A 20,998-nucleotide genomic window follows, 5' to 3' on the forward strand; every position below is an offset into this window, starting at 1 on the left:
ATATTATTGAAGATGTATGATAAATACAAAGGCAATGAGGGTAGCAACCAATCTAAATAGTGCATGGGAGAAGATTTAGTATTGGAAGGGGATGACTTGGAGAACCTTGATGAAGTCAGCAAGAAAATAGCAAGGGAGAGGATGGCAGAGCAATCACAATGCATACAAAATGAGGTTGATCAGTGTTAATGTCTAGCTGAATCTTGTTAACGGTTGTCCTAACTCGGACAACTACTGTTCTGGTTGTAGCGCTAGTGCCACCTGTCAAGTGAAATATAAAAGGCATCAAAGGGGAGACCGCGGTTTAGGGTTTACTTGACAGTCTTCTCTATTCCGATGCCTAAGTTAGTCAATATATTTATGTTGACAGAGTAACGTTAGGTAAATAATAAATACGTAGTTAATGAGGAGAGAAGAATAGACCTTTTATAGGTAAGGGAGAGACTGATCTCTTCCTTGTTTTCGATGTGGGACTGATGTACTTTAATTCCTAGCTTCTAATACCTCAGTGAGGCGTTCTTAGGGCTGCGCGTGGCGGAGCATTGGCTGTGATCTTGGGTTGAGTCGGGGCTCAGGCGATAGCTTGTCTAGCTGTGTTTCCGTAGGTAACACTCTTGACGATGCTGGTGCCGCTGGTGGTAATATGAGTGTGGCTCATCGTAGCTAATTATGCTTAGGCAAATGCTCATGTAAATACAATCAGTATTTATCGGATAGGTATGTTAACCTCCTTGCAAAGAATTTTGAAATTCATAAATGGTGGAAGGCTAATGAGTTAACCTATCCAGCCCTATCAAAGTTAGCAAAAGATATTTTTGCTATTCCTTGCTCAATAGTGACTTCTGAGAATGCATTTAGTTTAGGATAAAGAGTGGTGGATCCTTTTAGAGTTTCATTGACACCAAAATGGTGGAAGCCCTTGTTTGCACTTTGGATTGGTTAAAATCTGACCCCCCAAACTTTTACAAAGATCCCACCGAAGATGACCTTGAGATGTACCACACTTTGGAGGAACTTGAGAGCGGTAAACTACTCATATTTTCTAATTATTTATTTTATGAATCGTGATATTGTTTTTAACCTCATCTTTGGCATTTTGCATAAAATGCTCTTAATCAAGGATTATAGGCAACAATGACCAATACCAGCTCTACACAAACTGATGCCTACCAACCTACAGCTAAGCTCTCTTGTTCACTGACTAAAGTTGCAGAAACTGGCTAAATTCTTCTTCATTGACTGAATTTGCAGAACTACCAGCATTCTTATTCTTTTGAACTAAACTGAATTTGCAGAAACTTTGAGTCTTTGAGGGAGCACAACAGCCTTTAACACTTTGTTTTCAACTATTGTCAACTTAGTTATTGTATCATTTGTGTGAACTATGAAATATGAATTATTGAATTAGAATTTGTATGAAGTAATGAAGTAATGAAGTGATGAACCGAAGTTGATGAATGAGAGTTTTTTGCTTCTTTTTCATTTTATTATTAGTTTGGGCCTTTAAATTCATATTATTATATGAGTTTTTCATTTGCTGACAGATTTGGCCGTTTGGACCTTTTAAAATTTCAGTTGGGTCGTAGCAGAATTCTTGCCCAATTATAAACTCGGTTGGAGACCCAACCAACTGAGTCTCTCAGTATACCGAGATGTTGGTATACCTACTTCTGTGGCCAGTAATGGTTGTCCATTTTATGTAACAAACTAGTCCGGTAGGGTAGGTGGTTTCGGTTCTGCAGCTCTAGTGCCGAACCGAACCCACCCCTATATAAATTTGCATTCCTCTAATACCAAAATATCAGCAAACCAAAATTAGACCAAGACTACATAAAAGGCCTTCGGCGAGAAACTCAGCCATACTTTTCCATTGTGCGAGTGTCGTGTGGCTAGAAATGAAAGCAGAGAGGACAATGAAGAAAGCCAAGCTGGCATGATTACACGACTGGTGATGACCTCGATGAAGATCATAACTCCGATTATGTGATCTTGATGGCGATCTTGCTTTTGATGAGGACGATGTTGTGGGAGTCGACGCTTGGCCTCCTCTGCCACTTGCTTCTTACTGTCGTTTTGCAGCGGAGGCTTCTGAGCTAGAGATAGTACAACTATTACGAACCGGAGTTAGGCTCCAAACTCGACAATTGCAGTGGCTATTGCTGCTGCTGCTGATAGAGGTTCTGAAGGCCTAGGGTTTTAGCCCTAGTTTAAAAGCCGAGAGAGGATTGAGGTGAAACTTAAACATCCACGACGGCTATGTCACTTGTCATTCTGGCTCTCCCTCTCAATTTGATTTTTAATTTCGTTTGGCAGTTTAAGGGTGAATTCGGAGAGAGTGAGAGTGTGAAAGTGGTGACTGATAGAAGCATTTTAATGCGATGTTTTAACAGTTATTTTCTCATATTTACTTAGTTATTTCCTTAAATAAATCATTTTGGTTTAGGAAAGTTTCTATTTCCTATTTTTAGAAAGTTTCCATTTTAGTTTAGGAAAGTTTCCATTTCTTATTTTTAGAAAGTTTCTATTTTTAGTAATAGTTTCTATTTTCAGGTCCTTGGCATAAATGAGCTGAAATGAGCTCGAAAGTGGAAAGATAAGCTAGAGAACGTTGGAGGGAGTTGAGACAAGGTACAAAGGGCTGCATAAATGAGCTGAAATGAAGAAATGAAGTTTTCCTGTTTCAACTAAGAAACCTGTTCAGAAGAGGAAACTTTGACAAAGCAAGACTCCTAAGCCGTCCAAGAAGTATGATCAAAATAATGAAGGGAAATGACTCTTGGAAGCGTTAGGAGGCATCAAGGCTTGAAGATGACGCAGGAAGGTCCAAGAACCTTCTAGATTAACTTGGATTTTCGGCAAATGGATAAAGGCCCATTGGAATTAGGGTTTTGTGACGTCAAAGAGATATTCTTAAAGACTTATGTGTTGTTACCGTGAAAAGAGAGAGAGATGGAGTGAAAATAAAGAAGAAAATAAAAGATTACGCTTCGAGATATTCTAGGGAGAGTTTTAAGGAAAGAAGAAGTGTGGACAACAAGAAAATGCTCAAAACAAGTCTAGGTTCATCCCTAAATTCCCTGAAGGAATTTTGGCCGAAAATAATGAAGAAAATCAGAAAATCCTATATGTGTGTGCGTGTGTGTGTGTGTGTATATATATATATATATATTTCGGCAACAATATATTAAAAGGGATATAGACTTATTTTGGAGAGTTTTGATTGGTTGGATGACACACCAGGGCTTACATGGCACTACATGATTGGTTGAAGCTATGTGGAATTACTAAATAATTATTTGGGAAAATAAAAGAAGATTCATGAAGCTTGGAGAGCCTTTGCCGTTCTCCTATATATACTCCACATTCTTGGACGTCACACACACTTGTTCCCCTTAATTCAGAAATTCACATAAAACGTCAAAACTCTCTCCATCCTCTAGGGAAAGCTCCACGGTTTTCAAGCAAGGAAGAAGAAGAGAAGAAGGAGCCGTGAGCATCATCATCCATCATCCACCTTGAAGACTTGCTTCCAAGATTCAAGAATCCAACGTCAATATCTCCATCTCCATATCCATCTCATAGTGTAATTCGCCCTCTTTCTTTGTAACCTTGTTTGATTTTCATTGGAATTGTTTCTAGTTGACAACAATGTTCGAACAAAGTTTAAATATGAATTTTTATGATTGAATGAAATTTTCGATTCCTATGATTGTGATTCTATAGTTGCTTATGTGAGATTGTTCAATTAAATTTGCTTGATATCAATCTTTTATGTGTTTATCTTATATAGTTCGAAACTTTTAGGGTTTGCATATAATTGATGCTAGATTTAAGTTTATGATTCACCTAATAGTTTTGTGAACTTGAATTAAAAGTAGTAAAGGCTTTGGACAAGAGTTGAATTTAATTGAAAAGGATTGCAAATAGATAAACTTATTCATACTAGGTTGTGCACTTAAGTTGATAACATTTCTCTATGTGTTTTGCGTTGAACATGTTTTGATTAGCTAGCTTTCTAGACTTTGATTGCATGTTTGATAGAATTGATTTAGGTGCTTTCACTTAGATTAATTAGTAAAGGAAAGTAAAATATGGAAAATCATTTGCTTCAAATGTTTTACATGATCAACTTCTTTCTCATGACTTAGATGAACAATTGTAGGGTTGAATCGAATTTGATTGTATGGAATTGGTTTGATATTTGTTTCTTGCATTTCATTCTTGTACTTGTGTTTTTGTATTTTTATTTTTCTTTCTTTTAATTTTCGGAATCCTAAAACCTAAAACCCCTCTTATTTCGTGATTTGTATATATTTGTGTAAATATTATACTTTGTCTTTATTTTTAATTCTTTAATTGTTTTATAATGACATGTGTACCCTCAATCCCCGGATTAGAACGATCCCTATTTACTATATACTAATGATGACATTTTAAGAGTTAAATTATATGATTGCTTTTAGCGTATCAGTGACTTAAGAGATTGAGCAAGAGAGAGAGAGGAGGGTTTAGAGATAAGGTTTCAGAGAAGAGAGAGAAAATGACCATTATAGCCTCCAAGCCTGGGTCCACGTCAGTAGTTAAAGTCCAATTTGGACAGAACTTGAGAAATTAGACACTGGTGATTGAAATTGGGAAGCTCAAGAGTGTTTCTGATTAAATTGAGACCATAGAGACTAACATGAAGTTACCCCCAAACCTCATAGGGGGTAAACTGAATTTAATCATATAATTAATCAGGAGCGCATTAGGTACCCGTTAGTGTTTGTTTGAGCAATTAGTGGATCAAACTAAATTAGTTATGAATCAATTTAGTTCTATATACAACCATAATTTAATTTTTGGACATAAAAAAATCGAATCTAACCCAGACTTTCGAACACTTTGGTTGGCTCGACGGTTTTTTTTATGTTGTTGCTTATCGTTTCCAATCCATTGCTTTTCTTTGCCTCTTTACATTAATTTTACTTGCCAATAAATGATTTAATCAAGAACAAAAATTAGACATGATGAGTTACTTATGCATGCTAGAATTTGACTCTTGTTGTATGTTTTTGGTCCAACTGTTTCCGATCCATTGCTTTTCTCTTACTTTTTATTCCTAAAAAAAAAAAAGTTGAAGACTTAAACACCTGCACCATGAGAAGAAAAAGGACTTAACACTCCTATTGCTTGGTCTCAAGCTTGTTTACCTAAAGAGAAAGGAGGTCTAGGCATTAGATCTGCCGAGTGTTTTAACAAAGCTGCTTTGCTACATTAGGTTGGAAAATTTTAACCCAACCAGATAATTGGTGGGTTCAACTAGTTTCTAAAAAATACCTTAAACATAATCAGTTTCTCACTGTTCCTAAAAAATCCTCTTCTTCTTTAGCCTGGAAAGGAATCTTAGATGCAAGGGACCTACTTTTTGAAGGTTTAAGATGGATTGTAGGTGATGGGAACTCCATTTTGTTTCGGTCTTTTAATTGGGTGTTGCCTTTTTTTTTATTTTTATTTTTTATACTTACTTATTCCTGAAAATGACATAAATTTGTTGGATTGGTCTCTAAAAGTTTACTTGTTTTATTCAAAATTTCTCCTGGAACAAAGATGCTCTCTTACATATTCTCCCTGAGGATATTGTTAACAAAATAATTGATATTCCTATACCCATGCTTCTTACCCTGATGAGTTTGTTTGGGGTCCTTCTCCTTCATGAGGTTTTACTATTAAAAGTGCTTCTTGGTTGCAATCCCAAATTGTTCCTTCTCATTCAAGGTCCTCCTTGTTAAAGAAAATGTGGAAATTAAATTTACCCTCTAAAGTGAAATTTTTTTGCTTGGACCCTTATCAGAGGCCGTTTAAAAACCTGAGATTGGCTGTCTGTTTTCAATCCTAATATCCCTCATATCTGTCCTCTTTGCAATTTAACCATAAAAACTATTGATAATTTGTTTATGCATTGTTCCTTTGTGAATCAAGTTTGATCTCTTTCCAATGGAGAAATTTTTCAGTGCTCCCGTCAAGCCACGTTAGCTCTTTGACATGGTTTGCCCTTCCAATGAAATTTTTAACACTTGGCTTTCTGTTTTATTAATTCTATATCATTATTTTAGTTGTCTCATGAATAGACTATTCTGGGTCCTTTTAAACTTCTGCAAATGTTCATCTCCGTCCTCTTCATCTTCTGCAAATTCATCATCGTATGATGTTGAGCCCAGTTTTGTATTTAGGGCCACGACCACAATACTTCAGCAACTTGTATAATCCTATTGATTGGGTCAATTACAATTGAAAATCTCACATATATTTCATTGATTAATGGGATTCTTGAAGCTTTGAGATAAGTCTTTGTAATTAAAATTTTATTTTGGTTTGTCAAATTATTAATGAACACCAAGAATTGATACACGAGTCTGGGATTTATATATTTGATATCTAAAAGCTAGATAGCTATAGCATGGTTTTGATCTCTATATAAAATATCAAAAAGCGAAAGTTTTCTTTTGGGAGAGTCTGCAACCTTCAGAGTCTTCTCAATAAGCTTTCGGGCCTTCTTGCTGCTTATTTCGACTCTCATGCAGTCATGCTATTGCTCTTTTCAATCTTGTTATAATCTGCCGCTGGTTTTATTATCTTCCAGGACACGATCTATCATCTCGTAGAGGCATCTAGATGCGATGTTATCAAAAATGGACCTCCAGTTGTTAATTGGAGATTTTTCGTCTATTGACTTGCATGACCTGTTTCTGTTTAGGCAAGATATGAATGATGGACTGGATCAGTGAGTGATACTCCAACAGGTTTGTGAGAAAGCGAACAGCTTTGAGAAGAAGACAACAGAGGCAATGGTAGAAGACCCAAAAATGACTTTTCACAAAAGAAGAAATTATGGTTTCAATTAAAAATCCAGGTGTTAAAATTTCATTGGAGCATCAAACCATGTCAGAGTGATGACGTGGTTTGACAAAAGCACTGAAAAATTTCTCCTTTCCAATGTGGGAAATCTCATTAACTGGAATGAGTCTTTTACTGCTTGTATAGATCATGTTAATAACAATCTTTTTGAAGTCGATTTATTGAATCACATTTTCCTAATTGCTTGGTCCATTTGGAACACCAGGAATAAGATGGCTTTCCAGCAGTTAGTAGCTTCCCCTAATAAAACTGTTTTTGGGGCTTTCATTATGGGTTTTAACTACTACAAAGCTAACCCTAAGGTCATCCAGCCTAAAGTTTCTAAGTATTATCATATTAAATGGAAGCCTCCTGACTCAATGAAGGTTAAACTGAATTTTGATGGCTTGTTGAGAGATAATGAAGCTACTACTAGTTTTAAAATCCATAACTCGGATGGAAATCCTCTGTTTGCTGCTTGTAGAAATTTAGGAAACACTAATATTCTTATTGCAGAAGCAAAAACTCTTAGAGATGGTCTGCATACAGCCATGCTTCATCAGCATCATCATGTCATTGTGGGAGGAGACTCAAAAATTATGTTGGATCGTATTAATGGTCGTGCTACTGTCCCATGGAGGATAAAGACTTTAATTCAGGATATAAAAAAAGATTGATGCTCATTTTGATTCGATCATGTTTAGACATATTTATGGGGAAGCTAATTTTGTTGCGGATCAACTACCAGATTTGGCTCATAATTCCCAAAATCTCTATATGGTTTATTGATAGCTAAATTTAAAGCTATTGATTTTCCTTATTCTCCTGCAAATATGTCAATTGTAATATAGGGAAATAAGGGTCTCCCGCAGAGGATTAAATTAAACTAAAAGGTTCAACAAAAGTCACAAAACGTGACTGCAGTTCCTACTGAACAGCAGTCGAAAGACAAACTACGAATCTAACCAAAAAACCCAGAAAAATATGAAAATTTACAGAGACGTACTAGACACACAAGGCGTCTAGCGCACAAAATTTGATGAATTTCGGAGTTGATTTGCTATGGAATAAAATACAGAGAAACAGAGAACAGAAAGAAAAACGAAATTGAAGCAGATTTGAAGTTGGTTGATATCAAGATAATGAAACTAGCTAGGAAGGAAGTATCCACCCCCAACAATCACACACAACACACTTTGTCTAATTTACTACCAATTAACTTAGTTGAAGATGCTCAGATTGGCTCGGTACGCTTGAACACAACCTATTACTCTTTCTTACTTTGTACGCTAGGCAGGAAGTGCTCTACACCTAGACTATTCCCAAGCAATGCAACCTAAGGGTACGTTATTAGATTTAACATGCAGAGATCATTAAGTTTGAAAAGATTTTGAGCAATCACTAGGCATCGCAATTGACTTAGAGCCTTGCTAAACCAAGGGTTTTGTTTACTTGCTAGTGAAAACTACCAATTACTTCTCTAGACAATTTGAGGAATCCAACTATTGATCCAGGCATCAAACAATCAAAGTATTAGAACCCTAGCATGCATACTAAGTAGGCCTCCAAAGCATACAAACATAGACTTCATCAATGAGAAATCGGTAAACAAAACCTCAACTTTATTAATTGGAAAACAAATTGAATGTCAAAGCATGTTATGGATCATGTCTAGGGGCTTCAACTGCCCCCTAACTACTGGAAATTTAGTTACACATGATGGGAATCAAAAACACAAAGGAGTTCATAGAGAAAGAACACAACAAAAATCAGAAAATTAGAAAATACAGATCGGCGATCGATCTCGGAAATTCCAATGATCGATCATTTCTGGTGTGATTCTGCAGTCTTGGTTCTCCTCCAGCTCTGGTGCGTCTATGGTTCTTCGTATGTGAGATGATCTGGTTCTTCAACATCCAAGGAGAGATTTTTTTCAGTTTGTAACTCTTTCCTTCTTTCCTTTTGGGACTCTCACTCCTTGGCTTCAACGGTAATCCCCTTAGTTATGTTCTTATTGATTTAGGATTAATTGACATCATTCTATCCAATAGGAGCAGCCAAGAGAATTAATTGTTGAATATCTTTTTCTTCATGTTGCTTTAAGCTTCCTTGATTCATCAAGAGTCTACAATTCTCCATTATTTGCACATATTTCCTTCCTTTTGCTCTTATTTCTTTCCTTACTTCGGAAAACCTAATAAACATAAAAACAACTAAATTAACCAGAAAATAAGATAAACTAACAAAGTAAATATGGGAATTAACAATATTATTATCACATTATTATGCTCCTATCATTTTTCTGTTTCCTTATGTTGACACCAACATTCTATTTAGATCAGCTCGGCATGGGAGTTCTTAGAGGTTTTGACCTTTAGTTTTTTTTTCCTTTTGTCATTAAAAAAAAAAAACGACCTACCACTCTTTCATACCATCTTTTATAGACAGTGGAGCTATACATTGACACGCTTAAAGGTTGGATTCTAGCACACAGTAATCCATCTGCTGCGACAAAACTTGATCCAAGTTGATGGAATCATGCACCAACTGTTTCTGGTCTCTACTTGAAATTTGGATACCTTTACCTATAAATCTGGGAGATATAGCATCCAACTGTTTCTGGTTTCTACTTGAAATTTGGATACCTTTACCTATAAATCTGGGAGATATAGCATGATACCTTGTCGAAGAAAACCTTTATAATAATGCAAATCATGGGGCGGTAGCCCACGTTATCTATGGCACATACATCGACTGAGATATTTCTTGTGGTGATCTTACAATATCTAGCTTCTGAACATGTTGTCGATTTGTGTCTCCAGAAAATTGTAAGTGCCTTGCATCTATCTGACGGCAATAGATATCAGTTCCCAAACTGACAACATGGTTTGTTTTCCTACAACAGAGACAATTCTGTTCTCAAACCAAAAACGAAAAAATACGATTCTCTTCAATATTTTAAACACTATTTGTCTCGAACAATTCTCTTCAATTCCCTCGTGTTTCATGCATTCTTAGCATTTCGACAAGTTTAGAAGTGCTTAACGATGCAGGATTATCTGACAATGCCACAACTTTATTACCTCTTCCAGAGAGGGATAATGATAATTACTCTATTTCCTCTTTCGGAGTAGGATAATGATAATTAACTACAACCTCTAACTACTTAAATTGTGAGAAATGAGCCGGATATAAAATTTTTCTTATTTTGTATCTTATCTGTTGGTCTCTCATGGTTATTAACAAAGTATGATGATTCATAGTTATTCTTATCATTTTTCACGAAGCATGGCTAATCATACTTTACTAGGAATAGTATGCCTACAGTGAAGCTAAAGGCATGTGGAACTAATGTTAATTATTAGACTTTTGTCACTGTTTTTTCTAAAGTCATTTTGGGTTTCGTATCTCCCCTTTTCTTTGTACTCTTTTAGTATTCTTTTTTGTGTTTTCAACAAAATCTTAACTCTATGGTAAAAAAAAAAAAAAAAAAAATCTTAATGTGAAAAAGAAAAATGTACATAAAGAATCTTCTCTGGCAGTTTTTTCCAATTGTCGGTATTAGGTTTCTCTTTGTCGATTCTCGGCATATCGTAAAATAATGTACCATTGAAAAAGTCAATTTTGTCAAAAGAATATGTTTCATGCCAAAGTTATTTACTAGACATTTTGACAAAAGTCAAATGACTAATCAAGTGATTTTTTTTTTTTTGAAGGACTAACAAAATGATTTTTGATATATTTAATTTATTTTTCTTTGAAAAAGTAATAAAATTAGGGAGAATTCCACAAATGATTACTCAACTATAACTCATTCGACACTTTGGTCACTCAAGTTTCAAATATATCACTTTGGTCACTCAACTATTACATTGTCAATCACTTAAGTCACCAAAAGAGTATTTTTTTTATAATTTTTTTTAATAAAAAAAATTAACGAAGTGACTTAAGTGATTGACAGTGTAATAGTTGAGTGATCAAAGTGATATATTTGAAACTTGAGTGACAAAAGTGTCAAATGAGTCATAGTTGAGTGACTATTTATGAAATTTTTCCATAAAATTATATAAATCGAAAAAGATTGGTGGGGAAATGTTGCGTAACTCAACAATTAGTTGAACTCACGACCTTCTTCTTTCATACCATATCAAGATATCGATCATGCTGATTTACCTTCTCCCTTCCTACCAAATCAATATAAACTATAAAGATATTGATGTTCCATTAATGATGATTATCTTGGAGATACTGCTGCTAAAGCCAACAACTTAAACATGATCGATATTCATCGTCAAACTCCATATCTAAGACGAGGTAGGAGCTAGCTAGGCCCATAAACAAATAGGGGTCATGTTCAAAAACAAATATGCAAAGACCAATTTGTTGAGGCAGTTAATTAGCTCGCTATACATGAGCCTACACAATAAATATATACAAAGGCAAAAGGGAATCAAATGCTCATCTATTATATATGGATAAGAGACGACTGCTTACATTCATAGGATTCATGCTTCTTCATTAGATTAAAATATGTACCGGGCTACTACTGCTTAAATATTTTGCCCAAGGGTTGGTCTAAGTTAGCATTCATCTAATGCCCTAGACGCTAACTTGCCCCTGAAAGGCAAATGAAAGTTTTAGCTAAGCAACATATCTGCATGAACATTGCGCCAGCTACCCTAGGCGTCCCTAGCCTTCCCTTTCTTCAACTCGAACTGGTAGCCCGCCTCTTACGGTGGCCGTGAGACCCGGCGCGAACCGGGGGGCCTGACCGGGTTGTGAAACCTGAATATCGAACCTCCTAATAAGGGCAACGGCGACGCATTTCATCTCCACCAGAGCCAACTCCTTGCCCAAGCACACCCTCTCCCCGGCCTGAAAAACCGGGTACCTGTAGGAGCTCTCCGGTGAGTAAATCCCGTTCTTCAACCACCTCTCCGGCTTGAAATCGAGGCAATCGGGTCCCCAAATGCTCTCCATCCTGCCCATTGCGTAGGGATGGTAGGTAACTCTAGTGCCACTCTTGACAAAAGTACCATCAGGTAACACATCGTCTTCCTGACAAAACTTGGAATCGAATTGCACCGGCGGGAACAGCCTCATTGTCTCGTAAAGCACTGCATGCAAGTAATGCATTTCCCGCATCTGTTCAAAGCTCGGGGTTGCTCCGGCCCGACCCATGACCCGATCGGACTCCTCCCTTATGGCCTGCGTCACTTCCGGGTGTTGGGACAGTAAATAGAACAGGCTGGTCAACCCGGACGAGATGGTGTCACGGCCCGCAAGGAGAAAGCTGACGACTATGTCTCTCAGGTACTTATCGTCGTCGACGGTGGCCATGAATCGCGACAAGAGGTCGTTTTTGGCGCCAAAGCCCATTTCCCGACGCTGTCGTATCATCTCTTTGGCCAAATCATCGATCATTGTAACTGCTTCCTTGAGCTGCTTTTCGGAGCCGGCGTTGAAAAACCGCTTGATTTTCCAAAGCACCGGCGATGACGTCATCGCACGCTCGGCCGACAGCTTCGACGCCAGGTCAAACGCATCCGCGAATTTCGAAGCGGGCAGAGACGGCTCGAGACATCCCGGGTCCAATCCGAAAGAGAACTTACATATGTTGTCGAACGAGAATCGCCGAAACACGTCTTGCAGATCCAAAACGCCGCCGTTTGACTCCTTCCCGGAAACCGAGGCGAGCAGCGGAATCAGCCTGGAGTGAATCTCGGCGGCGACGACCTCGAGCGCGTGGGACCGAACGGAGAGGCTGCCGAGCTCCAGACTGGCCATCTTGCGCTGGAACCGCCACGTGTCGCCGTCGACGTTGAAGATCCCGCGGCCCAAAAGATCGCCGAGGATCACAGTGAACGGCTTGCCTTTGGGGTAGTTGTCGAACCTGGTTTTGAGGATGTGCTCCACGTTTTCCGGGTTGGAAGTGACGATGTTGCCGAGGACGTGGAGGTGGATAGTCCCCGTCGGAGACTTCCTCAGCAGATGGGTGTACCAGTCACAGAAGTTGTCGAAGTCTTTGGTCCAGCTCGAGGTCAGGAAGTTCCGGCAGACGTGGCAGTTGCACCAGGGCCGGAGCCGGAGAATAAATACAAGCAGGGAGAAGAGAGAGAACAAAGCGGTGAAGGAGAAGAAGAGGAAGCAGAAAACGGTGGAAATGGATTCCAAACCAGCCATGGTTATTACTGAGATATCGAAATGAGAGAAGGGAATGTGAATTGTGAAAGGTGAGAGGTGGGAGGGGTTATATAAGGGGGTGGGATAGAGTAGGGTCGGGCGCACTTAGAGTGGTGATATTATTTTTGAATAATTGTGGAATTGACAAACAGACACGGACAGAAGGAGGAGGGTGGGTTTGCATGAATAACGCGTGCGCAATATAACAAAGGGTGACGTAATCGCCGGAGTCACCGTCAGGGTTCTGTAAAAAGGCACGTGGGGTATTTGTTTATGCTGTGTATTATATTCGTTTTATGAAGGCTTGTGCAGCGGCGCTGCAGTGTGCTAACAGCTTCGTATTCGCGTCTGCTGTCGGCTGCTTTTTGGGGACGACGGTTCGATAGTGACCTGACTTCATCAGCATTTTTTTTTTGGAAACCTTTTTAAAATTTGCACAAAACTTTCAATCTTATCATTTTTTTGTATCCACATAATTTTTTTCAATACAAATCTACTAGTAATATTTTTTCACTTACAACTCAGTTCATAGCCCCAACTCAGTTCACCTTGTAAGCTTGGACTTCTATTTCTTAATAAATCATGCAATTTACAATACCACAGGAGAACTATTACAAAAATAGATTTCCCTAAACCCAAATCAGGCTAGCAACATAGTCTACTCTAGCAAAAAAAAAAACATAAAAAGAGACCAAGATAATGTGGGAGTGGTCAAATTCTGCTGGGCCTGCAATTAAGGCGATTAACTCCGTAGTTAGTATGACGTTAAATTTCAGTCATGAATGCGGCGATTATTAGGACAATAACTTCGCATAATGATTATGATTATAAGTGCGCAATGAATGACTATCATAAATACGCAATGAATGACGGTCGTAAGTACGCAATGATTAACTGTTATTAGTGCAGCAATAATTATCATAATAAGTGTGTAAATAAATGCAACCATCCAAACAGAAGTAATGGCGACTTGTTCCCGAAGTAAGTCATCACCTATATAAAGGAGGCTCGACGTCTAGGTAATCCATCGAATTCCAATTCTCTCTACTCCACTACTAAGAAAAGTACTGACTTAGGCATCGGAGAGTTTTCTACATGTACCCCCCCTTCTCCTCGAGCCGACGATCAAACTCTAGGTCAACGCTCAAAGGAAGCCTCTCGATTATTCCTAGGTCAGCTTCCGCTCCAGTCTGCATTAATTGTTGGGTCAAACTCCTCTACGGAATTTTTCACCTCCAACAGATAACAATTAACATCAACTCTATGAAGTGAAGCAATTAAGCCAAACTAGAAAGAAACAAAAAGAATAGGCAATAGAAATTGTTTTTCGATCATTATTTTCTCGATTCTTCTTCTCTATATTTTTTGTCTTTTATTCCATTTTGCAATCTTTAACATTCTACCTTAATCAAAGTTGCCCAATAATCCTCATGTATGGCTGTAAGAGAATGAGGGAGGCGGAAGGAGGGAGAAGAGAAGGTGCATATTTTATTTTATTTTTTTTATCTTTCATTTTGTTCATTTTTTAGAAGGGCAAAGTTGGATTTAAAAACTTCCAAAAATTGTTGGAGGTCCAAATACCATGTTAGGAGGTATGAATAAAACTTCCCTTTTGTTACTCCTCATTGGCCATTTTTTAGAGAAATAAGAGGGAATGCGAAAATTTTGAGATAGAAACATGGAAGGAATTAGGAAAAAGATATTGGGATAGATGGCGTAAAAGTTTACTAATTAATTATCTAAATTCATAAGAGAAATTTTTAAGAACAATACATGAACTTAAGGTCACTGAGAATTAAAGCGGCTAACGTTTTGAAACTTTTACATAAGTAATGGACTTTAAACCCGACCCAATTTTCATACATACTGTCACTGACACCGTTAACACTTATGCCATTATTTATTTTACAAGGGGTAATTTAGTCCCCCCCCCTCCCTCCTTCCCTCTGTCCCTTCGTAACCACATACCTTTCTCTGGAGCTCACTTGGACCGCCAGAGCTAACTGCCACTGAGAGAGAGTGGTCGAGCCTCTCCATGGTTTGCATTGGTCGCCGGGTTGTCGGGAGAGAGTGATTGAGCCTCTCTATGGTTCGAATTCATTATCGAGTTTTTTGATGTGGGTCGGGCCAGATATGGTGTGCATCACCGGAGGCAATGACTCCATCAACGACAGTCAGGGTCTCCTCCATCTTCCGCTGTGATTGATAAACCTTAAATCCCCTTTACAAAGCCTAAATTGCTTAAGCACTCTCACCCCTGCTTCTCCTCGTAAGCTGGATATCCTCCGCCTCCTCTTATAGCGCCAACAAGGCGTGGCTCTAGAAACGCAGGTCCGTCTTGAAGTCTTGCGTTATTTCATGAACAAGCCTCTGGAAACAGAAGCTTCCTTATTAGCAGCTCCGTGTTCTTCTGGAACTTTCAGATTTCACGGAGAGCCACCGTTCCAGGGTGGTAACTGTGCCACTTCTTCACTCCTCCGGTGGTAAGAATGAAGAGGCCTTACCGTCTATTTATATGGAGAACCCGTGCTTATTGGACAGTCACGGTCGTTGTCATCCAGAAGATCTGGTATGCGAGCTCCGGTGTAGCCAAAACCAAAGGTCTGCTTGAGTGCTTTGTGGGTTAGAGAGAGAGAGAGAGAGAAAGATGGGTCTAGAAAGAAGAAGTCTTGAGTGTCCATAGCAATTGCTGGTGTTACATGCCAGTTTTTTTTTTTTTTTTCCATCAAACTTGAAAAGATGGATTTGCCCTTATTAATATGCCACGTGGCATACCTGTTAACGGTTTTAGTGACGGTATGTATGAAAATTGGGTCAGGTTTAAAAGTCCATAAACTTATGTGGTAGTTTCGAAACTTTGGCCACCTTAATTCTCAATATCCTTAAGTTCATGTACTGTTCTTAAAAATTTCTCAATTCAGAATTATGTGTTGACTGACAACACTGATGAATTTGAATTTGGGTGGTTTTGTTTTCCATGGATTTGAATCTGTGTGGTTTTGGTATTGGAAAATGATTTGTGGCCTCAATCTTAGGTGTCATGTCATGTCATTCACACACATCACCTATTTGTCAAATCATACAATGTAATTCTTGAGAAAAAGATCATCTTATCATTCCAAAATCTAATGACTCTAAATTATTTTGGCTTTCTTCTAAAGAAAAAAAAATTGGCTTTCTTTTTTTTTGTTTCATTACACTCATGCTTAGATTTAAACAACATCAATCAAGAGTACAAAACATTTCATGTAATTCAGTCAATAGATTTGCACGTACGTTCAATTAATAGATTTGCATAACACATGTACATGAATTCAACCTTTGTTGGGTTCCTGCAAATTTTAGAAATATAATGTGAAAAATACATATTCATATGATTGTATATATTCTTTTGTTCATTGTTTTCTCTTTATGTAGGTAGGGTTTAAATGTTAGATCTAAATTCATTATTTTTTTGTTTGTTTTTATCTTATATCTAGATTGTAGAATGTAGATGTTAATTAATGGCTGCTAACGTGAGAATTTTTTCTTAGCTCTTAATTTAGACATAAGTATTTCCCAAATTCAATTTATTAATGCTATTTTTTTTCGGATGAAATTAATCAATATTTGGAAAGAAATGTTAACGTCTATTTCTTGGCACATAATTCAATATATTAATACCATTTGGAAAGAAAAATTAAAGGAAAAAATTTAACTAAATGAAGAAAAATATTGGTCAAAGAATCTATAGACATATCTCTTAAATTAATACATAATTAATAGCTGATATTTTTTTCGTCACCTAATTAAATTCATTAATGTAATTAATTCACCCCCTAACATCTAAAAGGAAATGTAAAAGGGTAAAGTTGGTGTTATAATAGTATGATGTGGCAAGATATATTATGTCGAATTGAAAATAAAATTTGTATTTACTTATATGGCATGACACTAAGGATTTGAGACCACAAATTTTAGGCCTCATTGAGGCCCCATATCATTGTCTTTTTGGTATTTTATGAGCTAGAATGATTAGACATTAGAAATAAGAGGAAATCAAAATGAGAATAGTTTAAAAATTGAAATAAAGAGATAATCGCTCTTAAACCACTCAATTTAGGAAAAAGATACAAAGAAAGATTGTGATAATGTGTATGCGAAAGTCTCTATTAATTAATGACCTGAATTCTGATTTGTGCGTTGTCTAAAAACACACGTATGTTGAATTTAATGGTTTTTTATTTTTTATGGATATGAAGTTATGAACCGCTTAGATGTTATCTTACAAGAAATTGTTTAGATATTTTTCTATATTGTTGTGGAGTAGTTTTAAATACACACCCCTAATAACTTAAGATATATCCCTTAGAACATCTTTAGCAGACTCTTTATTTTGGCTCCTTAGCTATTTTGGAGAGCATGTGTAGCTTTTTTTATATTTTAGTAGCTGCACCAGACTCCTAAGTGGCTCTCCATTATAACTTTTAGCTATCTCACTCCTAAATATAGAGAGCGAGATGAGGCTCTCTATAATTTAAAACATTCCTTTTGGGTCATTTTATGTAATTTATAAATACATTTAAACTATTTGATCTTCATTTGAAAAATAATATAAATTCAAAATTAGCTAAAATAGAGAGCACTGATATAGATGTATTTCTAAAGTGGCTAGCCAAATGACTTTTTAGCTATTTTGGCTAAAATTTGACTCAAAAATGGCTAGCATTGCTAAAGATGCTCTTACTCAATACACCACATATGCAATCTTTTCTTCTAGCATTTTACTAAATACACAACCCAAAAATATCCAAACTACCCTCAATTCTCATAAACCAACATTCATTATCAATCAATTTCGCACCATAGCCAATCGACCTCATGTCAAAGATCAATGTTACGTTACACAGCATGATTGAAGACCTAAGATAGCAACACGTGACCCAAATAAAATCTATTATTTAGATGCGTTTTGAAATTTGGGTAAAAGTTTTATAACATTTATCTTGTTTGTTGACTTTGCTGGTTGGAGATTGATGGAAATGTAGGATTAGATTGAAGGAGATAGATTTTTCATGGTAGAGGTGAATAATAATTTAGGAATTGAATAATTATCTCATCTTCACATTTTGAATAAAAATAATCATTTATGTGGATCTTTTTTTTTTTTTTTTGAATAAAGGGCTGGTGCAGCTGCCTTCAAACCTTGATTAATTAAATTACCGAATACAAGAGGGGGACATTGAGCCTAAACCCCTTATTACAATAAGAATCTAGAGTATTTTCTGAAATAATATCAGAAAGCTCTACAGGAGACTTGTATTCTAACAACCACCAACTAGCAAAGAGTGCACAAGTAGCTACTTCATTTGCTTTAACATAGCAATGACATATCGGAAAGATAACTCGATATGTAACTCAATTACAATATAGCATAATTACCAGTTTTAACACAGCTTTCCTCTTATGTTGCCGCCGAAAATTAAATCCGACGACACTTAGTCTCATCCTGCCACTAGGCAGCAGTGTCCATTTGACAAAGCAAATAACTCGCCACCAACCTAGAGCAGATAAGGCACACAATGTGTGCATACCGGGACAAAGCCCACGTCGCCCCACCCAATAATGGTAGGGACTTATTGCCGGCATAGAACCACATTTTACTAGAAGCAAATAACAATAAAACAAAGTAGAAAAACAAGTTGGGTCAAGGGTCAAAGCCCAGACCCAAAGTTCATCAGGCCCACGTTGAAGTAATTGGTTGCAGACATAGCGACCCAACTCTCTTGCCTGTGCCTCACCAGCAGCAGCCGCGCCACCCTCTCCTACCTTCAGCCAGCAAGCCACGCCGTCCTTTCTCAGGTCGAAACCGAAGCACTCAACCCAGATCGGGATCAACCGATCCGATCTAAACACAGTGGGTCTCGGCGCTGCTCCCACGCTACCGTCAACAATCGACAACCTCCGAGCCAGCATAAGCACCTTGAAACACCGAGCAGGCCCTCCATTCTCCTCCCAAGGGCAAGGCGACACTGGTTTCACCCTCGTGCCATCTTCCAGCCTCTGCCTTACGCAGTTCTGCTCTCTGGTGTGCATCTCCGTCGCCCCGCAACTACTACTCCAACCGGACCGCTCTCCGGACACAAGGTCCATTCTGTCTAGTTCGGCAACAACGCCGGGAGGGCGCGCTGCCGGACAGGGATAACTCCTACACGGCGTTTCTCTTTTTTCGGCTAGGGTTTTTCCTCTCTTATGTAATTGTACTGTTACTAAGGTTTATGTGGATCTTTTCTTTGGTCATATACAAATAATCATTTCATGTGGATCTTTTCTTTAGGCATATACAAATATAGCAAGGGGTTTATGACAGTGACGTTCATGTGTTACAAAATTAGTGTTGGGAAGACAAACGCAGAGAAGAGATAGCATAATTTAATTAATTTTTTTTTCTTCTAACCTTCTAATATATGTCTATTTTAATCATTTCATCTACTCATGAAATTTGATTTGAAAGGTTAAAAATAGGGATGTGTATTAAAAAGTTAGGGATGTGTATATAAAATTTCTCATTGTTGTGAGAAACAATCAATAATGTTCACATTAGAGGTGGCAAACGGGCCACTAAGCACGAGCACGGCACGGGCCCGGCAAGCTTAAAAGCGGCCCGGCACGGCCCAAGCCCGTTAGTGGCCCGGCACGACCCGAGCACGTTAGAATAACGGGTCGGGCTGGGCTTAAGAATATTGGCCCATTGGCCCGGCCCGGCCCGAGCCCGTAATGGGCCCAGCACGGCCCGAGCACGACATATTGTGGGCCGGCCCGTTACAAACACAAAATTTCATTTTGTTTTTAAAAATATTAAAAAACTACAATGATGAGATTTGAATATGAGACATTTTTATTTAAAATCTCATGATAATTCCACCAATGCTTTCTTTTATATTGTCAAAATAATGAAACAAAATATTATATCCTTGTTTTGACGTAAGTATTTTTTCTAAATATTAAATATATGTTTATTAATAAAGACTAATCTCATAATAATACAACTATAGAATGAAGGAAAAAATGATAGATACTAAATCTTCATTATATTAATAAAGATTAATCTCACAATAATATACTAAAAACAATATATTTTGAGTTTTTTCTTTCTTTCTTTCTTATAGTGGAATATAAAAAATTATTAGAAATCTAATCTTAAAAAGCTAAGATTAAGAAAAAGGTTATAGAACTTAATTTATTTTAATTTTCTAAATAGTTAAATAAAATTAATTTTTATTTGTTCAAATTAAGATTTTAAAATCGTGCTTTATAGTGGGTAGGCACGAGCACGGCCCGTTATTGACCCGGCACGAGCACGGCCCGGTAAGATATGGGCTCGGGCCACGGACCGGGCCGGGCTTAATGTTTAAGTAAATGGGCCGGCACGAGCCCGGCAGGATAATAAATGGGCCGGCCCAAGCACGGCACGAAGCACGACTAGGCCCGCTTAAAATGGGCCGGGCTGGCCCGTTTGCCACCTCTAGTTCACATGTAGTGAGGATTCAGTGCATCGACGTGCACTTGCACCTACATAAATGGATGGTTAGATTATATTAAATACTCTCTTAGATTATTAATAAAAATATTAATTATAAATATCAAGCGTTGGGATCATCTTATAAGTGTTAGGTCATTTGCACCGTTGTTGCATAGAATAATTTCCATTGAAAACATGATAGGAAATTATCCTTGATCAGTTACTGACCATGTGAACACCATTGAACAATATTTCATTCCCTTTTTTTGTTTTGATAAAAAAAAAACAAGTTTTTGTTTGTTTGTTGGTGAACTCAATAATTCATTCCATGTTTCGTATTGCTTCAATGTCAACATATATTGTTTTATACTAAACAATGATATTATAATTAAGATATATACCATGTTGCAATGTACCGTAATCAAAATCTTTCAAAAG

General features: G+C 37.4%; 1 protein-coding gene across 2 annotated transcripts; it reads right to left on the minus strand.

The window, feature by feature from the left end:
- Positions 1-8,651: 8,651 nt before the first annotated feature.
- On the minus strand, positions 8,652-13,109 carry LOC112167354 (cytochrome P450 94C1). 2 transcript variants are annotated; one of them, XR_005810621.1, is made up of 2 exons: positions 11,371-13,109; positions 8,652-9,070 (listed from the first exon to the last, which is right to left on the minus strand). XR_005810621.1 is itself a non-coding variant. In XM_024304367.2 (1 exon), the coding sequence occupies exon 1, from the start codon at positions 13,057-13,059 to the stop codon at positions 11,566-11,568; it is 1,494 nt and encodes a 497-aa protein (XP_024160135.1). In that variant the 5' UTR covers positions 13,060-13,109; the 3' UTR covers positions 11,324-11,565. The 2 variants fall into 2 exon arrangements, 1 of the variants encoding a protein (XP_024160135.1); XM_024304367.2 differs by lacking the exon at positions 8,652-9,070 and having other exon boundaries at positions 11,324-13,109.
- Between the last annotated feature and the right edge of the window lie 7,889 nt (positions 13,110-20,998).

The sequence above is a fragment of the Rosa chinensis genome, chromosome 5 (genome assembly GCF_002994745.2).
Source record: "Rosa chinensis cultivar Old Blush chromosome 5, RchiOBHm-V2, whole genome shotgun sequence".
In the NCBI taxonomy this organism is placed as follows: Eukaryota; Viridiplantae; Streptophyta; class Magnoliopsida; order Rosales; family Rosaceae; genus Rosa; species Rosa chinensis.

Bases quoted from the DNA above. Each gene is read 5' to 3' on its own strand.
- LOC112167354 (XM_024304367.2), bottom strand. From the start codon at position 13,059: ATGGCTGGTTTGGAATCCATTTCCACCGTTTTCTGCTTCCTCTTCTTC.